At 39.0% G+C, this 27,525-nt stretch overlaps 1 protein-coding gene across 4 annotated transcripts in view; it reads left to right on the top strand.

The window, feature by feature from the left end:
- The window catches only part of DDX59 (DEAD-box helicase 59), an 86,522-nt gene extending 65,315 nt beyond the window's left edge, over nucleotides 1-21,207 (top strand). For 2 of the 4 annotated variants that reach the window (XM_034778826.1, XM_034778825.1), the window contains exons 2-8: nucleotides 3,426-4,261; nucleotides 11,787-11,954; nucleotides 14,682-14,771; nucleotides 15,446-15,697; nucleotides 16,502-16,654; nucleotides 17,637-17,765; nucleotides 20,063-21,203. In XM_034778826.1, coding sequence (XP_034634717.1) covers nucleotides 3,437-4,261; nucleotides 11,787-11,954; nucleotides 14,682-14,771; nucleotides 15,446-15,697; nucleotides 16,502-16,654; nucleotides 17,637-17,765; nucleotides 20,063-20,326 — 1,881 coding nt within the window. In that variant the 5' untranslated portion in view covers nucleotides 3,426-3,436 and the 3' untranslated portion in view covers nucleotides 20,327-21,203. Of the gene's footprint in view, nucleotides 1-3,425; nucleotides 4,262-11,786; nucleotides 11,955-14,681; nucleotides 14,772-15,445; nucleotides 15,698-16,501; nucleotides 16,655-17,636; nucleotides 17,766-20,062 lie in introns of all 4 variants that reach the window. The other 2 variants (XM_034778829.1, XM_034778828.1) reach the window with 2 other exon arrangements.
- The last annotated feature ends 6,318 nt before the right edge of the window (nucleotides 21,208-27,525 follow it).

Genomic DNA, 27,525 nt, shown 5'->3' with positions numbered 1-27,525 from the left:
TATCACCCTTCATTGGGGAAGAAAATGGACAGCGAGTTTGCTTCATGACAAAGCATTCTCAACCGGTCTTGATTGAAAATGCTGGATGAATGAGAGAAACTTTCAGTAAGAGAAACTTCTTTAGACCAGAGGTTACACTTTCTAGAAACCAAACTTAACCAACAGGTTATTATGATTTTGTTTTACATTTAACCATTTGTTTCTAATATTTTTATTCACTATCAGTTGAATCGCTATTCTTTGATAAGAAATGTATCTTTGTTTTCACTGTAATTATACCTAAGTGCTGTGGTGGCAAGCAAAGTGGTGGTCCTGAGCTGAATCTTACAAGCTGTTGTATACGGTTCCTTTTGGAACAACAGGTCTGGTATTTCTGGGAGTGTTCAGTGAATAAGGAACTGGCTGCTACAGGGAATGCTTGTGGGCTCGGGTTGGTTTGTATTTATCACTAACCTGTAGAGTGGGGAGTGGGGCCTAGAAAGTAGTGTTTGTGTTGTTAGAGGCTGGTGGCTTCATGGCACAGTAGGCCCAGACAAGACTGCTGTACGTAGGGTGTGGTGTGATGTCTCACAACCCTTGGTGCTCCTCAAGAGGATCACAGAGATAAACTGAATATATAATCAGACTACCTTAAGCACCTTGCCAGAGATCAGTCTGGGTGGCACTCGATTTGCAAGGAGTCTATGTTTCTTTTGGAATTTGCCATCCTGATGATGATGATTTTCCATAGACACTGGACTGGACAACTGTGTTAAAGTTAAACCTGGGTGATGTCTCATTTCCAGTTAAGTTATTTTTTTAGTTATTAATATAATATTCACAAAATTGTCTCAATTTGACCAACAGTGTATCTGTGCTACTGTATAACAAACTATTTTGTAGCCCAGAAAAATACTTTCACTTATGCAGCACTCAAAGTATACTAGGCGCTTTACAGATGCATAAGAAACAGTTCTTTCTCCAGGAAACTTGCAATCTGAGCCCTGTGTCCTGCAAAGGAATCTAGTTGATGTCACTTGGACTTCAGGGCGGTGAGGTGGTGGGTAAGGGTCTGGTCAATCAGATGTATATGCAGGATTGGAGCTAAGCACAGCACAAGTTGGAAGGCAAGAAATAGTTGGGTGGGGAAGGTCAGGGAAGGTAGGATGAGGTTAACCACAACTTACTGTATTATTTTGTTGGTCTGCACGTGAATCTCAAAGATTGTGAGATACTTTTTATTTAATTTTTTTACACACATTAAGAGCTAAAATTAGTAAATGATTTCAAAGGATTATGTGGGCTATCTAGGAAGGCTGAAGGGGGCTGGCGAGAGAGTATAAAGAGGTGATGGGAAGAAAATGAGATAAAAGATGGAAACATGAGATAGAGATGGAAGGGGAGAATATTAGGATGAAGGTGACAAATGAGATGAAAAGTGTGAGATTCACGGTGGGCATCTCAACCAACGTTCCCTCTAATTTTTTATATCCATATGTGGAATGAATTTTGTTATGTGCACCAATATGGAGGTGGGGTGTCGTGGGGGTGGGGCTGAGGGGTTCAGAGTGTGTAGGGGGCTCAGAGCTAGGGCAGAGGGTTGGTGTGTGTGTGGGGGGGATGAGCGCTCTGGTTGGGGCTGGGGACGAGGGGTTTGGGTTGTAGATGAGGGGTTTGGAGTGCGGGAGGAGGCTCAGGGCTAGGGCAGAGGGTTAGGGTTTGGGGGGGGGGTGAGGGCTCTGGCTGGGCATGCAGGCTTTGGAGTGGGGCTGAGGATGAGAGGGTTGGGGTGCAGGCTTCCCCGGGGCTGCGGCGGGCAGAGAGGACTCCCTCCAGCCCTCTCTTGCCGCAGCAGCCCAGGGCCAGCGGAGAATGCCTCTCCCTGCCCTGGCAGCTCCGGGGCTGGGACTGGGGGAAAAGCACCTCTCCCTGTCTGCATGGCCCTTGATACCCTGCTGCATGGCTGCACAACTTAGAGGGAACTTAGACCTAGATGACGTCTGGATGAGCATAAACATTTTCAATATTGTTTAGAGAAAGGGAAGATGTGGTCATTGTGTGAGGGTCCCAAAGGCCTTGAGGTGTGCTCTGAGCCAAAACAACTGTTAATTAACTACTAGGTACTTATCAATGTTGATTCAGTCTCTTGCCTTGAAAACACATTTTACTGATTGTAATGTTTCATGGTAAAAATAAACCACGATGATTATTATTAATCATGTTTATTATAGTGGAGCCTAAGGGCCAACCAAGAGTGGGGTCCCATTGTACTATACAAAGTCTCCATTCTGAAGAGTCTACAATCTAAATAGACAAGACAAACCCTAAATAGACAAAGATGGGGGAAGAGGTATAATAAACAAACGGTATGAACTGTGTGTGTATGTTTGTGTGTGTATACACACATCTTTTGAGTGCATTTAATTAGGAGGAGATAAGCTAAATGGAAAGAAAAGGAAAGTGGTAGACAGGACAGGGGTCAAGAGGGTCAGAAGCCCAGGTGTGGAGTGAAACTGAGGTGACGAAACTAGGAAGGAAGGTGACAGAGAGGGTTGGAGCAAACAGTCAATCAGCACAGGGCAGAGAAAGTCCAGTCAAAACTGCAGAAAATTCTCTGAATGTCTAGTTTCAGAGTAGCAGCCGTGTTAGTCTGTATCCGCAAAAAGAACAGGAGTACTTGTGGCACCTTAGAGACTAACAAATTTATTAGGCCAATTAAGTAAGAGGGGGGGGAAATTTAGTTTGCATACTAGACACAATCAACTCAGGATTGAATAAGGACTGGGAATGGTTGAGCCATTACAAACATTGAATCTATCTCCCCTTGTAAGTATTCTCACACTTCTTATCAAACTGTCTGTAGTGGGCTATCTTGATTATCACTTCAAAAGTTTTTTTTTTTTTCCTCCTTCTTACTTAATTGGCCTCTCAGAGTTGGTAAGACAACTCCCACCTGTTTATGCTCTCTGTATGTGTGTATATATATCTCCTCAATATTTATTCCACTCTGTATGCATCCGAAGAAGTGGGCTGTAGTCCACGAAAGCTTATGCTCTAATAAATTTGTTAGTCTCTAAGGTGCCACAAGTACTCCTGTTCTTTTTTCTGAATGTCTAGAAGTCCATGCTTGGGCTTGACTTCTCCTACTAGCTGGAATCTTGGGCTGGCTGCTCTCTGTATTTTTTCTCCAAGGCCACATGGTGGGGGAAGGCACATGTGGGCCCTAACACCCCCGGAGTTGGGGTCAGGGGTCTCCCCTCCACGTTTCTGTGTACCCAGGGAGGGGTGACCCTGGCTGGACCCTATTTTACCCCATGCTTCCCTGATGCAGTGTAGCAGTCCCTGCTTTGGCTACCAGCTGGAGTATCTGACTAGCTCCTCTCTGCAACTTTTCCCCCAGACAATATTAAAATACCTTTTAATAATTGTAATTATTTTCTTCACAGAATATTGAAGCATGTTTGTTCCAAGGTCTCTTAAAGTCAAGAGGAATGCTGATGATGACCTAAGCTGTACAGCAAAAATAAAAAAGTTGTCTTCTGGAGAACCCTTATTAGTGGAGGTCACAGACTTAAGAGATGTTAAGCCAACTATAAAAGATGCGTCTGCTTCAGGATGTAATTTATATAAAGCAGTACAAGAATGCACAGAGCTACAAACTTTTCCAGATTCAGACTTCCCCTTTGCTGATGAATCTTTGGGAAGTGACAACCAAAATGTTGATGAAGACCGCTCCTCTGTAGAACCCATTAAATCTTTCAGCAAATCCCAGCGCTGGGCAGAACCTGGAGAACCTATATGTGTTGTTTGTGGTCGTTATGGTGAATATATTTGTGATAAAACAGATGAAGATGTTTGTAGTTTGGAATGTAAAGCCAAACATCTTTTACAAGCTCAAGAAAAAGAAGGGTTAAACTCTGACAGCTTTGTGAAAGTAGAATCAAAAGCAGAAACTCTTTTGCCTGTCACCCTTTATACCTATAAAGAACATTCCTTTATTTTAAGCCTGCAAGATGACCAGATCAAGAACCTTAAATTGCAGTTAGGTATTGTTGTCCAGGGCAAAGGAGTTACAAGACCTATTATAGAGTTTGAACACTGTGGTTTTCCTGAAACTTTAAACTATAATTTAAAGAATTCAGGCTATGAAGTTCCAACCCCTATCCAGATGCAGATGATTCCTGTTGGACTTTTGGGAAGGGATATCGTGGCCAGTGCAGACACAGGCTCAGGAAAAACTGCAGCCTTCCTGCTTCCAGTTATTATTAAAGCCTTGGAAGAGGTAATTAAAGTTTATGTATATATTCAGAAAGAGGTGAGACGCTTAATGATTTCAGAGTTCTCAATGTAATTAAAAATGGCAGTTATTGTATTGAAGCTCAGTAGTTTACTTTATTTCTTTTAAAGAGATTTCCCCCTTAATATTGTAAATATTTTTCTAGTTGGGTGGGCAGGAAATATAGTCTGTTCATTGACATTAATGTACTTGCAGTTTACTTTTGTTCACAAAAAGTAACCTATTGAAAGGACACTTTTTTGGTGTTTTTTCTCCCAATAATTATGTAGTACTCCCAGTAACTTAGGAGTTAGTTGCTAATATCCCAGCATGCATCATTCTGTGACATCACAAATACTATGAGGGCTGTAAAGACATTCCTGGTATTCATGTGATTTCACAGATGAATTCAGGCTGCAATGTCTTCAGCCAACCAGCAAATATCCAGAGGAATTCAGAGGGTAAAATAATTTTTAAAGGTTAGGTAAAACTTATTTCTTTGCTGACTGCTCCCCTCAACCTCATCAAAAGGGGCCCATCAGTGCATACTTGAATACTTAACTCAGTTTTCATTTTTGCTTTGTAGTTTATCTTAATCTTTGACAATACCATCTGAAGTAAGGGAAAAGAGACTAACATGAATGCTTATATTTCATATGGAAAGTTTTCAAGCTATGGGTGATCTTGCATACTACACCTCTACCTCGATATAACATGACCCAATATAACACGAATTCGGATATAACATGGTAAAGCAGTGCTCCGGGGGGACGGGGCTGCGCACTCCGGTGGATCAAAGCAAGTTCAATATAACGCGGTTTCCCCTATAATGCGGTAAGATTTTTTGGCTCCTGAGGACAGCGTTGTATCGAGGTAGAGGTGTATTCTGTGCTTCAGTTTCAGGATACAGTGTGGTGACTTTTCAGTCCAGATTCTCATTTGAACGTTGAATATTTTTTTTTTGGTGGGTTTAAATCAAAGTGTCTCTATAACTTAGGAGGTTTTCTTTTTTTTCCCCTTTAATACACAATGGCTTATTTATATCCTGGTGATTTTGCTTGTGACATCTGAAAAACTTTAGTTTGTCTCTATAACTTGTTAATTTTTAGGATAATAATTATTGTCTGTTATGGGTGGGAGGGAAATGGCTTTACTTTTTCAAGTAATTGGTGGCAGGTTAGGGTTGGATGATCCAAAGTGCAGCAGAATCACTATAGTTCTTCGAGTAGTATCCCTATGGGTGCTCCACTTCAGCAGCGCATGTGCCTCTCAAGCAGAGATTTTCAGTTAGTAATGTGCTTTCAGCCTGGACATGTGCCTTATGCCTTCTTATGCTGGACACCAAGTCCATACAGGTGAGTACGAGCAAACTGCCTTCAGTTCCTTCTCAACTGCTTCGAGCATGCTTCATCTTTTCTCTTTTTCTATAGTTGATTGATTAATTAGTATAGTTATAGTTAGCTAAATAAGAAGTGAGAGGATTGTTTTCTCCTCTCCCCCCTTCTGACAGTCACAGGGAACATTCTTCTCATTATCAAGGGTGATGGAACCAACCCTGCATGCCACTCCAACTTCCATATGGGCCCCCCTAGCAGCCACACTGGGACCCCTGGGATGCTTATTGGCAGCAATTTGTCGGACCACCTATACTGTCTCATAGGGAGGCTAGAGTTGCACAGCTCTCCTCCCCAATGAGGCGTCCCCCGCCCCCCCAAGAGACATTTGAAGACCAGGAATCCAGGGCAGATAAAGAGAACACCCCTCAAACACTTATTTCATCCTCTTCTCTGGATGAGATGGTTATACCTCCACCACCATCCATTGCCAGAGATTTTCAGCAATTTCAAAAAGTCATAAATTTCTAGTTAGCAAATTTCTCTTGAAGTCAAGGATTCACAGCACAAATTGCTGGATATCCTTTCGTCCACACAAACTCCAGGGTGGTGTTACCCATTAACGAGATACTCCTAGATCCATCTAAGACTGTATGACAGACATCTGCCACTGTTCTGACCACATGTAAACAGGCAGATAAGAAGTATTATGTTCTCCTTAAGGATTCTGACCTTTTGTTCTCCGATACTCCCACCTAACTCCCCGGTGGTGATGTGCAGGGAGTAAATGAGCATGATAGACAGTACTTCTCTAAATCTACCCTGTAAGACAAAGACCAGAAAGCACTGGATCTCTTTGGACAGAAGAGCAGTGGCGACTTACCCCTGACAAGAAGCGATTATAGTTTTCCCATACCTTGATGACTGATTACTCAAGGACAGCTCCTACGAAGCAGTGCTGTCTTCCACTCAGACAGCCCTTGCTCTGTCCCATGTTAACCCCTGCAGTTTAGCCTGAAACGGAATGTAAAAAAATCCACTTTAACCCCTGTACAGAAGATCCAGTTTATAGAGGTGTATTTGGACTTGTTGGCAGCCAGGGACTACCTTCCCTTAGACAGATTTGTAACTTTGGCAGTTCTGGTATGCAGCCCTCAGACTACAATAAGGATCTGTCTTCAGCTCCTGGGGCACGTGAAAACTTGTACCTTTGACCAATCATGCAGGCTACACCTCCACTGCTTCCTGGGTTGGCTCAGAATGATCCATTTCCCAGTCAGATACGTTGGACAGACAGGGGAGGAAGTCCCTACACTGGTGGAAGGATCAATCAGTGTCTTTTCAGGGATCCCTTTCTGTTGCTAAGCTCCATTGTGACTTTAACAGATTGATCACTGTTGGGATGGGGAGCCCACCTCAATATTCTCACAGCTCAGGGAAGATGGGCAACTCAAGAAACCAGTCTCCACATCAATCTGTTGGTGCTTAGGGCTGTCAGGAACGCTTGTCTTCATTTCCTACCCCATTGGGGTTGTCAGGGTTCCCTCCCTACTCTGAACTCTGGGGTACAGATGTGGGGACCTGCATGAAAGCCCCCCATAGCTTATATTCCACCAGCTTAGGTTAAAAACTTCCCCAAGGCACAAATGCTTTTCCTTGTCCTTGGACAGTATTGCTGCCACCACCAAGTGATAAACAAACATTCAGGGAGGGGCCACTTGGAGCCTTATCTGCCCCAAAATATCCCCCCAAGCCCCTTCACCCCCTTTACGGGGTGGGAGGGCTAGAAAATAATATAACAACCGATAGGTTAACAAAGTGAGCACAGGCCAAATCCCTGGTTTTTAGGGGATTTGAAATCAAACAGGTTCTTAAAAGAAGAATTTTATTTAAAAAAAAAAAAAAAGTAAAAGAATCACACCTGCAAAATCAGGATGGAAGATAACTTTACAGGGTAAATAAAAAGATTTAAAACACAGAGGATTCCCGTCTAGGCTCAACTTCAAAGTTAGAAAAACAGGAATAAACCTCCCTCTAAGCATAGGGACAATTCACAAGCTAAACCAAAAGATAATCTAACGCATTTCCTTGCTATTACTTACAATTTCTGTAATTTTTAGATGCATCAGGTCAGGATCTTTTTAGGAGCTGAGTTACCTGCTTGGTCTCGCTCTTTGTCCCGAGAGAGCACACACAAAGAGAGCACAAACAATACCTTCCCCACCCCAGATTTGAAAGTATCTTCTTTCCCCAGTCATCCTTCTGGTCAGGTGCCAACTAGGTTAATCAGGGTCATGACAGACAACATATCCTGCATGTTCTGTTTCAATGAACAGGAAGGAACAGGATCCTCCTCCTGTGTGCCAAGGCCATGAAACTATGGAACTGGTGCATAGCTCATCAGACCCAAATTTCAGCAGTCTATTTCCTAGGTATTCAGAACAACACAGCTGATCATGTTGGTACTGCTCTCAAGACTATGAATGGGAACTAAATGCACAAGTTGTCCAAAACATATTCCAAAAATGGGGACTGCTTGGGATCTCTTCGCCAGCTCCAGAAACAGGAAGGGTGCCTTCTTCTCTGCTCAAGAGGAGGTCTGGGCCATCAATCTTTGGGGGACACCTCTTTTCTGTCTTGTAAGAAGGCTCTGTTCTATGCCTTTTCCACAACACTGCTGATACTAAGGGTGATGAGCAAAATCAGACAGGAGAGGGCTAAAGTTATCCATATAATGCTGACATGGCTGAGCCAGGCTTGGTACTCTTACCTGCTTCATCTGTGTCCAAATGCAGCTTAAGCTTCTGTCCACTCCTCATCTCCTCTCATTGAGTGTAGGCCATGTGCTTCATCCTAACCTAGCAATTCTCTGCCTCAGGGTGTGGTTCCTCAATGGTTCACAGAGTTAGAATCCTTCTGGTCTATGGAAATACAACAGGAACAAGAGGTATAACAGATGTTACGGAATAGTAGAAAGAGGTCAACTTGTACTACTTACCTGCAGAAATGGAAGAGTTTCTTCCATTGGTGGTGATGTGGCTGCTTCCTACCAGAATCTGTGCCATCCTGCATTATCTGTTGCATCTGAAGAAATAGGGGTTATCAGTTAGTTTGATTAAGGTCCAAGTATCAGCCTTTCATCCTTTGTTAAAAGTATTCTCCATTTTTGCTCCCTTGATATTGACTAGGTTTATTAAGGTTTTGGGGAATCTCTACCCTCAAATTAGAGACCCCACCCCAACCTGGAACCTCAACTTGGTACTTGGTTACCTTATGAGACTTCTATCTGAACCTATGGCAACCGGCTCTCTACTCCATTTATCTATGAAGACAGTCTTTTTTTACTAGCCATCATGGTCAGTCCATAGGGTTGGGGAGATTGGCATCTTGATGGCAGATCCCCCTCCTTCCCCCATATATCTTTAAGGACAAAGTGTCTTTAAGTCCACACACTAAATTCTTACCTAAGATTCCATCTGAATTCCACCTTCACCAATCCAGTCACCTAACTGATTTTTTTCCAGTCTCGTAGCTCTCTGTTTTTATACCTTGGATGTTCAAAGGGCATTGGCTTTCTATTTAGATAGGACTTAAGCAATTTTGAAAGTCACCTAGACACTTCATCTCCTCCATGGATAGATCCCAGGCATCCACAATCTCTGCTTAGAGTTTATTGAGATGGATATTTGGATTTAATCATTACTTATTATGCTGCTGCAGGCGTTCATCTCTCCCCCCCTCCCAAGAGTGATAGCACATTCGACCAGATCACAAGCAACATCTACAGCATTACTTAAGAATGTGCCAGTATCTGAGATATGTAGGGTCACTATATGGGCCCCAGTACAAACGTTTTTGAAACATTATGCTTTAATCGATGCCAGCAGATCTGATGAAGCACTTGATACTGCAGTACTATCTTCAGTTCTAGACTCAATTCCAAAGCTTCTTTTTCCTTCTAGGAATACTGCTCAGAAGTCATCTGAAGTGGAGTACCCATAGGGACGTCACTTGAAGAAGAGGTTATTCACTTTGTGCCTTAACTGCGGTTCTTCGACTTGTGTCCCCCTATGGTTGCTCCACAACCCACCCTCTCTTTCCATCTGCTTCAGGCTGTTCTCTATGGGACATCTGGGTGGAAAAGGAGCTGAGGATGGTTCACCCGCACACTCCTATGTTGCTTTGGTGTCTGACCTGAGTAGGCATAGTGCATGCATTGTGCAAAAGGACACTACAAACTGAAAATTTCAGATGGAGGGTTTGAGAGGTGCATGTACACCTGAAGTGGAGAACCCATAGGGGGTCACATCTTGAAGAACTGCAGTTACTGCACAAAGTGAGTAACCTTTTTTGCTGCTGTTCAGAAGGGACAAGATGCTGAGAATCTGCACAGTAGGTTTGCACAGCTGTGGAAATTCTTTTTGTGGCTGCCAAGGGGCAGAATTGAGCCTGATAATTCAGTGACTGTACAAGTTAAGTGGTTTTTTTTCCCCAGTTACTCCATAGAGAGGGGTAGCCCAGCACACACACTAACTACTGTAGCCCAGAGAGTAGTCCAGGCCATGGAATGGCTCCACGTCTGATCTGTCTGTCTTGCGGGGAAGGCAGGGAAGGGATGGATGATCCCTGTACCCTATGTGTAGATAAAACCAGAAATGTTAACTAATTACATCTGAGCCCTGCTGCTCACTTATAATTCTGGGCTTCAGGGCTTGTCTACATGGCGCGTTAGTCCACACCAATGAGGGTATAAATTTAGTGTTGTGCACTGACTGGCCTGTGTGGATCCTGCTGGTGCTACAAGTTCCCTCGTGCATGTTAATGTAAAAACGGGAATGTTTTTGAAATGGGACTACATTAGTACATAGTAGGGAACTTTTAGTGCGTGCCAGCATGGTCCCGTTAATGCGCTATTCATTAGTGGGGATGTATGCACCATATAGACAAAGCCCTATGATTGTAGTAGTGTTAACAGAGTATTTTTTTAACTTATTTATTGAATGTGTCGATATATACAGGCTTTTGGATTCTAGAATTAAGTAGGGCAATATAGTCTTCCAAGGATTTGTAAATCCACTCTTCTTCTTTATCTTTTTTTAAATGAGTAACAACCGTTTGAATAAACAATAGTCTACGAAAAGAGAAATCTATTTTCTTGGTAAATAAGTCCTTGTTATTGTAATGTTGGGGAAAACAAGCTAGATACATATTATTTTCAGGCCTAGACAGTTGTGATCTTTCTAGTTTCACAGCTGTATAGATGTATTATTTATACAGTAGACTAAATTAAATTACAGTTTCAGCATATTATAATGTATATACAAATTATGATCAAGTTAATTCTATTTCTTGGTTAATTCCCGATTAATGCTGACAGGGGAATAATGATACATCTAAGAGAATTTTCTATTTTCCCGTTTTAAGGCTTAGCCTGCATCCTGTCTTTAGTATCCAGTTCAGTATTGAGAAAAGTAGTTAAAGGATTCTTTGATTCAGAAAACAGATAGAAGTGATGCATTTGTTACCTGACAAAAATAAATAAAAGGCATTATAAATCACATAGGTTGTCTGCCTGTTTTAGTATTTTCTTTATAAAAATAAAATGCACTGAATTGCTTTGAAAATTTAGTGTCTGATTCTCATTGACACTAAAGGTCTACTTAGCAAAGAAAAACCCATGGCTGGCCCATGCCAGCCGACTCAGGCTTGTGGGGCTGTTTCATTGCTGTGTAGACTTCCAGGCTGGAGCCCGAGCTCTGGGACTTCCCGTTCCACACACACACTTTGCTCCAGCCCAAACCCAGAAGTCTACACAGCCATGAAACAACCCTGAAGCCTGAATCCCTCAAGCTTGACTTGGCTGGCATGGACCAGCCGGAGGTTATTCTTTGCTGAGTAGACATACCCTAAAGGCCCTTTACACTGCTCTGGCACGTAAAGGAGCTTTGAAGTTGGTATACATTACATTGCACTCACTGCCAGAGCAGCGTAAAGGGACCTAAATGTCAATTAGAATTATCTATCTTTCAGCTGAATATTAGAGTTGGCTTCCTGATTTTAGTAGGCTGTTTACTAGCTAATTAGATCAAAATGACTGCACTACATAACTATGTCACTATAGAAAGATTTATGTTAGGTTTTCACCTAAGAATGAAAATTCTATGGTGGAGAGAAGTTTTTTTTTTTTTCCTTTTTAGACTAAAACTCCATCTGCACTTATTCTGACACCAACGAGAGAGTTAGCAATTCAGATAGAGAGACAATCTAAAGAGCTGATGATTGGTCTGCCAAACATGAGAACAGTTCTTCTTGTAGGAGGTTTACCACTGCCACCCCAACTTCATCGTCTGAAACAAACTGTTAAGGTAAGAAGTATTGTGTGAAAGAGAGTCCCTTGAAGAAAGATGTTTTTATGGTATGTGTAGAAAATAAAAAATGATGACTTACATACACATTCAAGTCAAAGGTTTTTACATCATTACACAGGAGGGCCATATAAATCTAAGCCACAACCTTGTGTGGGCCAAACAGATTCTACATATTTTAATCAGATTTATAGTCACCTGTATTGATTTATATTTTAAGTTCAGCTGGTTTTGTATGTATTTAGATGGGTTGTTTCTATGTACAGTATTGTCTATTTAAAAACAAAGAAATCAGTGTATAAAAATGTATCAGAATTACAGAAAATGGTAAAACAAACAAAAAAAAACAGTAAAGAACACAAAACACTAATGAATCGACCGTTAGTATATTGTGTTGAAGCAGGCTGTGGGCCTTATGAAATGCTCTGGTGTGCTGTAGGTTGGGCACCCTATCTCTACAGAGTGAATCTAGACCCTTAGCAGTAAAGATTAGCTCCTGAATTTTTATAGTAACTTGGGCTGTCAATTAATCGCAGTTAACTCACACTATTAACTCAAAAAAATTAACTGCGATTAAAAAAATTGCGATTAATCACACTGTTAATAGAATACCAATTGAAATGTATTAAATATTTTTGGATGTTTTTCTACATTTTCAAATATATTGATTTCTATTACAACACAGAATACAAATCGTAAAGTGCTCACTTTATATTATTATTTTGATTACAAATATTTGCACTGTAAAATGATAAAATCAATAGTATTTTTTCAATTCACCTCATACAAGTACTGTAGCGCAGTCTTTATCATGAAAGTGTAATTTACAAATAGATTTTTTTTTGTTAAATAACTGCACTCAAAAACAAAACAATGTAAAACTTTACACCCTACAAGTACACTCAGTCTTACTTCTTGTTTAGCCAATTGCTAAGACAAACAAGTTTGTTTACGTTTACAGGAGATACTGCTGACTGCTTCTTATTTACAATGTCACCTGAAAGTGAGAGCAGGCATTCGCATGGCACTTTTGTAGCTGGCATTGCAAGGTATTTACATGCCAGATATACTAAACAGTCATATGTCCCTTCATGCTTCAGCCACCATTCCAGAGGACATGCTTCCATGCTGATGATGCTCATTAAAACAATAATGCATTAATTACATTTGTGACTGAACTCCTTGGGGGAGAAGAGTATGTCTCCTTTTCTGTTTTACCCACATTCTGCCATATATTTCATGTCATAGCAGTCTCGGATGATGACCAAGCATGTTCGTTTTAAGAACACACTCGCAGCAGAGTTGACAAAACTCAAGGAAGGTACCAATGTGAGATTTATAAGGATAGATATAGCACTCGACGCAAAGTTTAAGAATCTGAAGTGCCTTCCAAAATCTGAGAGGGACGAGGTGAGGAGAATGCTTTTAGATGTCTTAAAAGAGCAACACTCAGATGTAGAAACTACAGAACCCGAACTACCAAAAAAAGAAAATCAACCTTCTGTTGGTGGCATCTGACTCATGATGATGAAAATGAACATGTGTCGGTCCACTCTGCTTTGGATCGTTATCAAGCAGACCCCGTGATCAGCATGGATGCATGTCTTCTGGAATGGTGGTTGAAGCATGAAGGGACATATGAATTTTTAGCACACCTGGCGCGTAAATATCTTGCGATACCAGATACATCAGTGCTATGCGAACGCCTGTTCTCACTTTCAGGTGACATTGTAAGCAAGATGTGGGCAGCATTATCTCCTGAAAATTGTAACCAAACTTGTTTGTCTGAGTGTTTGGCTGAAGTAGGACTGAGTGGACTTGTAGGTTCTAAAGTTTTACATTAACTGCATTCAAAAATAAAACATTTTTTTGTACATAATTCTACATTTGTAAGTTCAACTTTCATTATAAAGAGATTGCACTACAGTACTTGTATTAGGTGAATTGAAATATATTTTTTATTTTTTACAGTGCAAATATTTGTAATAAAAATAAATATAAAGTGAGCACTGTATACTTAGTATTTTGTGTTGTAATTGAAATTAATATATTTGAAAATGTAGAAAACATCCAAAATATTTAAATAAATGGTATTCTGTTATTGTAACAGTGCGAGTAATTACGATTAATTTTTTTAATCGCTTGACAGCCCTAATAGTAATATAATTTTTTTTACAGATATGAAACATTTATATGTATCCTTCTGAATTTTACATATAAAGAATAAGATTTCAAAATGATTTCTCGTCTTTATATTTTTGCTGCTTTCAAAGGGTACAATTTGCCACTTACTTAGGTGGGGAATTATAATTTACAACAGGAAACACATTAGTTCCTTGACTTTAGGATTTAGATTTTTCTGGCACGGAACATACTGCAGACATTCATAAATTCCAGGTATCTTCAGAGGGCTAATTTGTTCCACTTGTTTTCAGATACACATAACTTTGGAGAATCACGTACAGGAATTTCAAGTCTCTTTGCATCTGAGCTTGAATAATTTACACAAATATAGATAATTAGTACAAATGTGCTCTAACTGTAACTTACCCGTGATAGTCACCCACTGTTTTCTGTCTCTACTAAAAATAAAAAACGAAAGCTTGTCCTCCAATGCTTGCAAGTGCTAATGTCAAACATATTATTTTTCAAGGACTGAATATAGTTTTCATATAGCTTTAACTCATATTAGCTTGCTTTTCTAATGTTTTGATTTTTTTCTGATAGGTTATAATAGCAACACCCGGAAGACTCTTAGATATTTTAAAACAAAGCTCTGTTCAGCTCCATGATATTAAAATTGTAGTCGTGGATGAAGTAAGTTAATATAAAGTTAAATACTGCAATTAGAAATGAGTGTTATCTAAATATAATGATAATGGCCACTGTTAGAGCTCTCATATTTCTGACTGTTAAATAACAAGAGGCTGCCTAATATAGGTTCTGCTCTAGCAAAGCACTTATGCAAGTGCTTAACTTTAAGTTTGTGTGTAGTCCCACTGACTTCCTCAGAATTTTGCATATGCTTTAAAGTTAAGCACGTGATTGAGTGCTTTACTTGATTAGGGCCATAGTGTCTAATAAATGGTTTAATTGGCGTCCCAGGCGAGGTGGTGGATCGTCAACTAAACACACAATGTTCATTAAAATATAGTTTATACTTCTGAGGGTTAAAAAGTGAATGTAGTGTTATGTAAAAGATGCTTGAGTGGCTGTAGTCATCTGTCAGTTTACATGACTGATAGGAGCGCAAGCTCCGCCACAATGACCCACGAGTGTTAACAGAATAAGTGTCTATTCCTCTTCATAGCTTTTCTTCTGACTACCCAAATCAGAACTGATTTTAATGTGGTGACAATGTTGCCACACTAGTGTTGATTGTCAATTAAAGAATAGTGCATGATCGTCAGAGCTTTCCTGTGTCTTTTTGTATGCTATACTTAAAATTATTAGGAAAAAAAATACTGTTTTAAATTAATATTTTCATTTAGGCTGATACCATGTTAAAGATGGGCTTCCAGCAACAAGTGCTGGATATTTTGGAAAACACCTCCAGTGATCGTCAGACCATATTGGTTTCAGCCACAATACCAGTTGGCATTGAGCAGCTGGCAAATCAACTTCTGCAGAATCCTGTGAGAATAACGATTGGAGAAAAGAATCTGCCATGTTCCAATGTTCGCCAGATTATCTTGTGGGTAGAAGAACCATCTAAAAAGAAAAAACTCTTTGAAATATTAAATGTTAGTATAGTGTGTTATTTAGCAAATTATGTCTATGCTTGTAGTGAATAAAGTTTAATTAATTGAGTTTAATTTAGCTCTTGCCTATCTAGTTCAAATATGTGTGAGGAAAGCAAGAGCAGTCATGGAAAGTAAGTTTATCTACCCCACCATGTTCAAGAATGTCTCCTTGGGGGTTCCCTAATAAAACAAAAAGACATGAGGGTTCTTTGTCATTTAAAATGCCATTAAAAAGATTGATGAGTGGGCTAGATTATTCCTTTTGAACTAACTCTGCTGAAACTTCCCCAAAAAATAATAAATAAAACACTCCCCTCTCCCCCCCTCCCCTCCAAAAAAACTTAATCCTCACAGTAATTCTAGGCTTATTTTATGAGCGTTCTGAAGTAATCTTAGCTGCAGTTGTGTAAGAGATTGATATATGCATTTAAGTGAACCTCAGATCTATTTCACATTTTAAAAAGTCACCATTTTTGTATTTAAAACACAACTTCAAAAAGATTATTTTTGAAGTTGTGTCAAGGCAAACTAGGGACCTGATTTTACAAACCCATATGCAGGTGTTTAATTTGACTCATGAGTAAAATTACACACGTGTGCAAGTATTTTCAGAATTAGGGCTTAAATCTTGTCCTTTTTTATTAGGAGTTTGGGAGGATTTTTTTTTAATAAATATGCTTGTTTCAATCTAATGTATAAAATCTACTGAAGAGAAAATGAGCAACTGTAAATTAACAGCTGTGGTTGACCAGCAATAAACTATGCTGATACAGTAGGTTTTACACAACTATTTTAATTTTACAGGATAAGAAACTCTTCAAACCTCCAGTGTTGGTATTTGTGGACTGCAAGCTAGGAGCAGATCTTCTGAGTGATGCTGTTCATAAAATCACAGGATTACAATGCATATCCATGCATTCTGATAAATCACAATCTGAAAGAACAAATATATTGCAGGTTTGTACTTACTAAAATAGAGATCTCCATGTCACTATGAAACATTCCATCTTATTTTTAAAAAGATAATTTAGTTTTAATGAGTTAGTAAAGTAGGCATCTTGTCGTGGTCTATCACTTATATAAAAGCTTCTGACTAATGCAATTCCAGATGCCACTGGATTTAATGTTTGTTTTTTATTAAACTCCAGGCAGAATATTGTTCTTTGGGGTGAAGGAAATGCATAATGATAGTACTTACATCTGTCTTGTATTACTGAGTTTTCACAGTGAATGCTTGAGTTTATGGAAAATTGAAATGAAAGCACAGATTGTATTTCTACTAATACTTCAAGAAAGCGGCTATTTTAAATACTCTAGATTACTTTATAGATTATTTATTTTAAATGGGAATTGACTTGAACATTAGTCTGTGACTGCTTTTGTGCCTTGCTGAAGTGCTGTTTTTATCATTTTAAGTAGGACTTAGTGAATCACAAAATTTTATTTCTGTGTGTGCTACATAAATCAAGAGTACAGTAGGGCAGTGGTTCTCAAACTTGGGCCGCCGCTTGTTCAGGGAAAGCCTCTGGCAGGCCGAGCTGGTTTGTTGACCTGCCAATGGGGGCTGCAGGAAGGGCGGCCAGCACATCCCTCGGCCCGCGCCACTTCCTGCAGCCCCCATTGGCCTGGAGCAGCGAACCGCGGCCAGTGGGAGCTGCGATCGGCCGAACCTGCGGACGTGGCTGGTAAACAAACCAGCTCGGACCGCCAGGGGCTTTCCCTGAACAAGCGGCGGCCCAAGTTTGAGAATCACTGCAGTAAGGCACTATTTTTCTTCTTTTTTCAGCAGCAGAATAGACTGTTATGCAAATTATGACACTGCCCTTTATTTGAACCAACTGTATCTTGCCCTTCTACAGCAGGTCTCAAAAAGGGAATTGCAAAGGAAAAAAGCATACATAGAAAGTAATTATAATTTATTTTGTTTCTGACCCCTCAGGGATTATTTCAGGAAAAATATGAAGTCGTAGTAAGCACTGGAGTCCTTGGGCGAGGGCTTGATCTTGTCAATGTCAAACTGGTAGTAAATTTTGATATGCCCTCAAGCATGGATGAATACGTACATCAGGTAAAGAGATATGTGTATCTTAAACACTACATGAGCTATTTGCTAAAACGTTGGAAAAACAAAACAAGACCATGCATGATCTGAATTGAAAGATGCACGCATAGGGATGGATGTACCTCCGGAAAAGTTCCCTTTAGGAGGGGAGGAAGAAGGGAATCCTGAAGAAACTCTTCTCCATCCTATGCAAGAAACACCAAACCTTCAGTCTGAATTAATAGAGAAACGCTAAAAAATAATGCCTCTTTGCCAGTGGTGTTTGTATAGCTCTCCCTCTCCACCTCAGTGTGAAGGAGTATGTCTGTTCCTATACCTTTTTGAAGCATATATGTATATTAAACATCTCCTTTCATTTTTTGTTGGAAAAAACTGAAATGTCAATGAAATAATGAATGGGAACTCCGCTTATCGGTATAGCAATATTTGATGTTTTGCTTAGTTCCTACCTATTAGACTTCACTATTCTAAAGGAACAACTGAGAACTAGTAGAGCATTCAGAGTACTGACTTGCCTATGACAGTACTATATATTAGGGCTGTCAATTAATTGCAGTTAATTCATGTGATTAACTCAAAAAAACTAATCGCGATTAATCAAACTGTTCAAAAATATTGAAGTTGGTATTTTATTGTTTGTTTTTCTACATTTTCAAATATATCTATTTCAGTTACAACACAGAATACAAAGCGTACAGTGCTCACTTTATATTATCTTTATTACAAATATTTGCATTGCAAAAATTATAAAAATTTTCAGTTCACCTCATACAAGGACTGTAGTGCAATCTCTTTATCATGAACGTGCAAATTACAAATGTAGGTGTTTGTTACATAACTACTCAAAAACAAAACAATGTAAAACTTTAGAGTCTACAAGTCCACTCAGTCCTACTTCTTGTTCAACCAATTGCTAAGAGAAATGTTTGTTTACATTTATGGGAAATAGTGCTGCCCACTTCTTAATTACAATGTCACCTGAAAGTGAGACCAGGCATTCACATGGCACTGTTGTAGCTGGTGTCGCAAGATATTTATGTGCCAGATGCGTTAAAGATTCATATCCCTCTTCATGCTTCGACCATCTTTCCAGAGGACATGCTTCCACGCTGATGATGCTCATTAAAAAAATAATGCATTAATTAAATTTGTGACTGAACTCCTTGTGGCAGAATTGTATGTTTCCTGCTGTTTTACCCGAATTCTGCCATATATTTCATGTTATAGCAGTCTCGGATGATGACCCAGTACATGTTGTTTGTTTTAAGAACGCTTTCCCTGCAAACTTGACAAAATACAAAGATACCAATGTGAAATTTCTAAAGATAGCTACAGCACTCGACCCAAGATTTAAGAATCTGAAATGCCTTCCAAAATCTGAGAGGGATGAGGTGTGGAGCATGCTTTCAGAAGTCTTAAAAGAGCAACACTCTGATGCGGAAACTACAGAACCCAAACCACCAACAAAATCAACCTTCTGCTGGTGGCATCTGACTCGCGATGATGAAAATGAATACGCGTTGATCTACACTGCTTTGGATGGTTATCAAGCAGAACCTGTCATCAGCATGGAGGCATGTCCCATGGAATGGTGGTTGAAGCATGAAAGGACATACAAATCTTTAGTGCCTCTGGCATGTAAATACCTTGCGACACTAGCTACAATAGTGCCATGCAAATGCATGTTCTCACTTTCAGGTGAAATTGTAATCAAGAAGCTGGGAGCATTATCTTCTACAAATGTAAACAAACATGTTTGAGCAATTGGCTGAACAAGAAGTAGGACTGATTGGACTTGTAGGCTCTAAAGTTTTACATTGTTTGTTTTATTTTTGAATGCAGGGTTTTTTGTACATAATTCTACATTTGTAAGTTCAACTTTCATCATAGAAATTGCACAACAGTACTTGTATTAAATGAATTTAAAAATACTATTTCTTTTGTTTTTTACAGTGCAAATATTTGTAATCAAAAATAAAGTGAGCACTCTGCACTTTGTATTCTGTGTTGTAATTGAAATCAATATATTTGAAAATGTAGAAAATGTCCAAAAATATTTAAATAGATGGTATTCTGTTTAACAGTGCAATTAATCGTGCGATTAATCGTGATTAAATTTTTTAATCACTTGACAGCCCTACTATATATCCAGTTTCAAATAAGAACACCCAATATACAGTATTGCTGCAGCAAAAAATAGATTTTTAAACTATCGCACAATGGAGTTTAAGCAGGCTTCTTTTATTTTGAAGGGGGAGAGATTACTAATGCTAATTTAAAATAAACTTTGTTTTCATTTGCAGGTTGGAAGAGCAGGGAGGCTGGGTCACAATGGAACTGCGATTACTTTTATCAATAACAACAGCAAGAAGCTTTTTTGGGATGTTGTAAAGAGAGTAAAACCAACAGGCACGATTCTTCCTCCACAGTTGCTAAACTCCCCTTATCTTCATGACCAAAAGAGAAAAGAACAACAGAAAGTTAAACAATCACAGAATAGTCTTGTAACAGGTGATAATCTTATGGACATTATTAGAAAACATGACAAAAGTAATTCTCAGAAGTGATTAATGGTATTATTTATAAATGTGTAAATATAATGAAAGCACTGTATTTCAGTAATAATTAAACATGAATTTATATCATTGGTATAAGATCTGTCAGTTATTTTTGAAAACGGGTAAGCTTTTTTTCTGGAGAAATCCTGAGTCTGATTTTCATCTCCATCCCCAAATAGTGCGGATCTAAAAGGACATTCTAAATTTAAAAATTGCACTTCATTCTAAAAGTACAGTAACATCTAAAAGCATTTTTTCAGTTTGTTTACTTTGTGTGGGTGACATCTTCTATATAGTTATTTTCACTGTTTCCATTAAATATATAGTCTTCTTTCCTTGTTATTTCTGTGGGGCTTTTGCATCGCAGTGGAAAGAGAGGAATATTTTTAAAACAGGAAAAGTTGATTATAAAACTAAAAAAATTGGCATGGACATGTTTACTATCTGCAAATATTTTTAACTCTTGTTAAATGAACCATGTTTTAAGTTAAGAATCTCCCTTTAGTCCTCAAATCAATATAATTGTCCTCAATACTAGGCACCTACACAGTTTTCATTTGTGTCGCAATGAATTATTAAAAATTATTGCTTTCTTCTTGCCATTTCATGTCTGAAACAGTAAAAAATCCTGCTCCAGTACTCTACACATAAACAAGATTTATTCCCTGCTGTCATTTGGGCTAGCAAGGACTGTGGTTTCTTCAACTTCATAGTAGAGAAATGAGGAAAATTAGATCTAGTAATTAAAACATGAAATTGTGATCTCATTCTGTTAATGGGAACATGATTGGGCTGCTAGGGTGGAATGTTATACTATTAAAAAAAAAATAGGGCTGTCGATTTAACGCAGTTAACTGACATGATTAACTCAAAAAAATTAATCGCGATTAATCGCAGTTTTAATTGCACTGTTAAACAATAAAATACCAATTGACATTTATTTACTATTTTGGATGTTTTTCTACATTTTCATATATATTGTATTCTGTGTTGTAATTGAAATCAAAGTGTATATTTTTATTACAAATATTTGCACTGTAAAAATGATAAAAGAAATGGTAGTTTTCAATTCACCTCATACAAGTACTATAGTGCAATCTCTGTCGTGAAAGTGCAATTTAAACAAATGTAGATTTTTTTGTTTTTGTTTTTGAGTACAGATATGTAACAATGTAAAACTTCAGCGCCTACAAGTCCACTCAGTCCTACTTCTTGTTCAACCAATTGCTAAGACAAATAAGTTTGTTTACATTTACAGGAGATAATGCTGCCCTCTTCTTATTAACAATGTCACCAGAAAGTAAGAACAGGCATTTGCATGGCACTTTTGTAGCTGGCATTGCAATGTATTTACATGCCAGATACGGTAAACATTCGTATGCCTCTTCATGCTTCGGCCACCATTCCAGAGGACATGCTTCCATGCTGATGACACTCGTTTAAAAAAATGCGTTAATTAAATCTGTGACTGAACTCCCTGGGGGAGAAATGTATGTACCCTGCTGTTTTACCCACATTCTGCCATATATTTCATGTTATAGTAGTCTCTGATGATGACCTAGCACATGTTAATTTTAAGAACACTTTCACTGCTGATCTGACAAAATGCAAAGAAAGTACCAATGTGGGATTTCTAAAGATAGCTATGGCACTCGACCCAAGTTTTAAGAATCTGAAGTGCCTTCCGAAATCTGAGAGGGACGGGGTGTGCAGCATGCTTTCATGTGTCTTAAAAGAGCAATACTCAGATGCGGAAACTACAGAGCTTGAACCACCAAAAAAAGAAAATCAACCTTCTGCTGGTGGCATCTGACTCAGAGGATGAAAATGAAGATGCGTTGGTCCACACTGCTTTGGATTGTTATCCAGCAGAACCTGTCATCAGCACGGACATGTCCCCTGAAATGGTGGTTGAAGCATATAGGAACATATGAATCTTTGGCGCATCTGGCACATAAATATCTTGCGATGCCAGCTACAACAGTGCCATGACAATGCCTGTTCTCACTTTCAGGTGACATTGTAAACAATAAGTGGGCAGCATTATCTCCTGCAAATGTAAACAAACTTGTTTGCGCGATTGGCTGAACAAGAAGTAGGACTGAGTGTACTTGTAGGTTCTAAAGTTTTACATTTTTATTTTTGAATGCATTTTTTTTGTACATAATTCTACACTTGTAAGTTCAACGTTCATGATAAAGAGATTGCACTACAGTACTTTGGTGAATTGAAAAATACTATTGTTTTTTACAGTGCAAATATTTGTAATCAAAAAAATATAAAGTGAGCAGTGTACACTTTGTATTCTGTTTTGTACTTGAAGTCAATATATTTGGAAATGAAGAAAACATTGAAAATATTTAAATAAATGGTATTCTATTATTGTTTAACAGTGTGATTAATCGTGATTAATTTTTTTAAATGCTTGAAAGCCCTAAAAACACACACACACACACACACACACAAGAATCAGATAGATCATGGAAGGAAGCAGTTTTCAAATGCTCTCAATCTCAACAGGATTGAATCTGGTGCTCTAGGCTCTGATCCTGCATACTCTTAAAGAAATGCTTACATTTAAGCACAGTATTCTCATTGGCCAAATCCTTAATTTGTGTAAATTTTTGTAGATGTATTAAAGCAATGGAGTTTGACAGTTTACACCAGCTGGGGATGTTGACTTCAAGAGCACTACATATGTACTTAAAATTTAGCATGTGCATAACTGTTTGACGGCTTGGGGTCCCATATGCTAAAACTATTTCTAGACATTCTATCAACAAAGCCTTTTAATTCCCTTCACTAAAAACCCTATCAATTTAACATTTTAAATTTATGTTGTGTATATTGCCGAAGCCCTGCAGTGTCTTTTTAAAAACTAAGCTCATTACAGAATAAAGTACCATCTTCCCATCATTAATGAAATTTCAGGAGAGAAGAGTCCATTTTTATCCATTCTATTTTATAAAAACACAACTCTTATCCAACTCAGGCATTTTTTCTGAGTGAGTCAGACAACAGAATGAATGTTGAATTAGAAAAGGAAAATTGAAGTCTTATGTAAACTTGTATTGGCATGTGGATGGGTGTGGAATTATACAGTACATAAAAACAGAGGTTTATGGAAATATGCCTTTTTCCTCTACAAAGACAACACATTTGCTCCGTAGGCAAATCTTTATTTAGAAGCTGCATTCCTACAAAAATAACCCACTGGTAGAAAAGTAAAATGTAAGTTGTTTTGTGTTTTTATATATAATATATATATTATTGGTTTGCAAGTGTTATGCAGACAAAACTGCACATCGTTTCAGGGGGTAAGACAAAGATGCCACATTTATTATGATAACACAATTTGATTTATGACTAATACCTACACACACACACCCATCAGTTGTTCTGCAGCTGCTGTATAGTTACCAGTCCTGAACACAGCTTGAGTCCATGGCTTGATGTTGCAGCTTGGGTTCGTAGCTTGTGGAGGCTAACTGGCCAGGAAAGCCGGGCACAAGGAAGGGCTGGGTCTGCCCTTCCATTGTTGGCAGCAAAACATTACCCTCCCAAAGTCTTCCATCTCACCCATCTTTTTTGTAGGTTTAGTTTGAATCCAGAGTCTATAGGTCTTGCTGTGTCACGCTGCCTCTGGGTTCGGTATGATTGATCACCCGTCAATTGCAGACATGACTTTCAGCCTCCGACCTGGCTTTGATCTTCCTTCTATTGTACCTTTGTTCTTTTCTCTTTAGGTTGGGCTCTTCTTACTTTGTTAGGGCTGTTGTCTGCATCTTCAGCTGTTGGTGTTTGAACTCTATTTCATTAGGACAGGCTGGGGCTGGAGGTTGATTCCATCATCCATACATACCTCGGACACACATCTAAACTAATAAGATTTATCAGGGTTTTGCAAAAATGAAGGTTGCAGCAAGCTTTTACAAAATGGAGTAAGCATTTTAAAATGGAGTTTGAATTACAATATGGCAAACAGTGAACAGAAGTTACAATACTGAAACAGTGCAAGTCTGAGTGATTTAAGCAGGAATTGGATTGACAGTAAAACTTACAAGGGCAACTGGCTGAACAGCTATGGCTCTTAACAAGCATCTTAATTGTCAATTAGCCAGTTAGTGGGGTAACGGGTTTTATGAATGAACGTTGTTTCATTCATAAAACTTTACTTATGAAGTTACATTTATAAAGTGAACAATTAAAAACCATTTCTTTCATCAGTTCTACACAAGCCTCTGGACACATGTAAAACACAATTAAAAATAAAGTTAATAAAAGCAAAAAACAAACATACATAAAACCTGTTTCACACTGACCACAACTCACTCCATGTCATCCCATCAGCCCAAGACCGGAATAAATAGAACTTTGTACTATACCCTGAATCTCAAAAGATGGGCTTTTTCAGACCTATCCTGGAAACAAATTTAGATATAGCCTTCCCTCCAGGCCACTGCAATTCAAATCTAAGATCTGTTAGCAGAAAGTGCTCCCACTGATCTTAATTGAGATGATAAAGAGGGGGAGAGTGATCTCAGAAATTACCAGCAGCTACATTATATAGTGCTTTATTGAGAACACAGCACCTTAAATTGCAGCTGGAGACTAACTGGAAGCCATGTTCCATGTCCATCCTAACACAGCTATCTAAAACTTCTGGATGGTCTTCAAGGAAATCCCAGACAATAATCCAATATGGAATTCAAAAAGGCATGGGTTCCTTTTTATGTGGTAGGCAAAAAAACAGAGGAACATGTCTTCCTCACTCCTGTATCCCCTGAAATACTGTAAAGAACCTTTTCTTAGTGGACCTCTAAAACAGGAGTTACAGAGCAGCATAATGGAGGTAAAGGGTTATTGTCCACATGTTTCACCAGCTGGCCATCTTGACCTGCTATAGATGTTGCTCCTAAGCACTGCTTCTGTGTTATTTATTCCTACTCATATATCAGTAGTTCTCTGATTTATAGTATGACTCGCTTCTTAACATAAGTTGTCTTGCGGACAGTCTCCCATTCATAACATAACATCCCTGTGGCAACAAGAGCATCATTAGGAAATAATCATTTATCTCTCTTTAGTGCATTAAATGTTTTGTCCTTTTTGAAGAAAGTTGTCATTCTCTGTTTCTGCTCTATTTCATCTCCCCCACTAATCTATTCCATTCGTCCCATCTCAAAACAAAAACAGCTGTTATATGATCACCAGTGGTCCATGGACCAAGTTTAGGAAATTCAGAAACAGTGCCCTCTTCAGGTTAACAGCCAGAATACCAATATATTACACTGGTCTACAATTTTTGAGAGGTCGTCTGCTTCAGAGATAAAATGTGCTATTTATTATGTATTTTGATGTGCTGAATTCAAATATGACAATTAAAACAACTGATTAGCTACTGTTTCTAAGATATTTAAGTTTTTACATTTTATGTCTATGTATATTGTGTAGATAGTAGAGTTTTAATGATAAATTGTAAACCTAGATGTTTTCATGTGTTTATGGTTGCTTTACATGATATTTCACCTGTCCTGTTTATGTAACACTTTAAAAATCAGCAAAAGGGTTATATAAATAAAATTTATTATGAAACAAAAGGCAAAAAACTATTATGTACATAGTTTAGTCCTATTCAGTGTCTACTCAGCGCTTCTTGGCTTGTCTCTTGTATTCATTAAATGGAGCATCTCTTGTCACTGTCCAGCAATAGTCTGCAAGCACTGATAGGCTCCATTTGCCCTGATAGCGTTTCTCCATTGTTGCAATGTCCTGGTGAAATCGCTCGCCGTGCTCGTCCCTCACTGCGCCGCAGTTCGGTGGAAAAAAATCTAGATGAGAGTGCAAAAAATGTATCTTTAGTGACATGTTGCAACCCAGGCTTTTGTATGCCTTGAGGAGGTTTTCCACCAACAACCTGTAGTTGTCTGCCTTATTGTTTCCAAGAAAATGTATTGCCACTAACTGGAAGGCTTTCCATGCCATCTTTTCCTTGCCACGCAGTGCATGGTCAAATGCATCATCTCGAAGAAGTTCACGAATCTGAGGACCAACAAAGACACCTTCCTTTATCTTACCTTCACTTAACCTTGGAAATTTTCCACAGAGGTACTTGACAAAACACAAGCAGCTTTCAGTGGCCTTGACAAAGTTCTTCATCAGACCCAGCTTGATGTGTAAGGGTGGTAACAAAATCTTCCTTGATTCAACAAGTGGTGGATGCTGAACACTTTTCCTCCCAGGCTCCAATGACTGTCGGAGTGGCCAATCTTTCTTGATATAGTGGGAATCTCTTGCATGACTATCCCATGCGCAGAGAAAACAGCAGTACTTTGTGTATCCAGTCTGCAGACCAAGCAAGAGAGCAACAACCTTCAAATTGCCACAAAGCTGTCACTGATGTTGGTCATAGTTTGTGCACCTCAAAAGTTGTTTCATGTTGTCATAGGTTTCCGTCATATGGACTGCATGACCAACTGGAATTGATGGCAAAACATTGCCATTATGCAGTAAAACAGCTTTAAGACTGGTCTTCGATGAATCAATGAACAGTCTCCACTCATCTGGATCGTGAACGATGTTGAGGGCTGCCATCACACCATCGATGTTGTTGCAGGCTACAAGATCACCTTCCATGAAGAAGAATGGGACAAGATCCTTTTGACAGTCACGGAACATGGAAACCCTAACATCACCTGCCAGGAGATTCCACTGCTGTAGTCTGGAGCCCAACGGCTCTGCCTTACTCTTGGGTAGTTCCAAATCCCTGACAAGGTCATTCAGTTCACTTTGTGTTATGAGGTGTGGTTCAGAGGAGGAGGATGGGAGAAAATGTGGGTCCTGTGACATTGATGGTTCAGGACCAGAAGTTTCATCCTCTTCCTCGTTGACTCAAGTGAGAATGATTCTGGTGCATCAGGAACCAGCAGTCCTTCTCCATACTGGCCGTATAGCTGATGGAATGTTTGGATAATGCACAGTCCACTTTTTCTTCTTTGACACGCCTTTCCCAACTGGAGGCACTATGCAGAAGTAACAATTGCTGGTATGAACTGTTGGCTCTCTCCAAATCATTGGCACTGCAAAAGGCATAGTTTTCCTTTTCCTGTTCAACCACTGGCAAAGATTTGTTGCACAAGTATTGCAGCATATGTGTGGGGCCCACCTCTTGTCCTGATCTCCAATTTTGCAGCCAAAATAAAGGAGAT

The sequence above is a fragment of the Trachemys scripta genome, chromosome 8 (assembly GCF_013100865.1).
Source record: "Trachemys scripta elegans isolate TJP31775 chromosome 8, CAS_Tse_1.0, whole genome shotgun sequence".
Classification (NCBI taxonomy): Eukaryota; Metazoa; Chordata; order Testudines; family Emydidae; genus Trachemys; species Trachemys scripta.
Note: the sequence above shows the minus strand (reverse complement) of the source record. Positions and strands in the feature narration are given on the sequence as shown.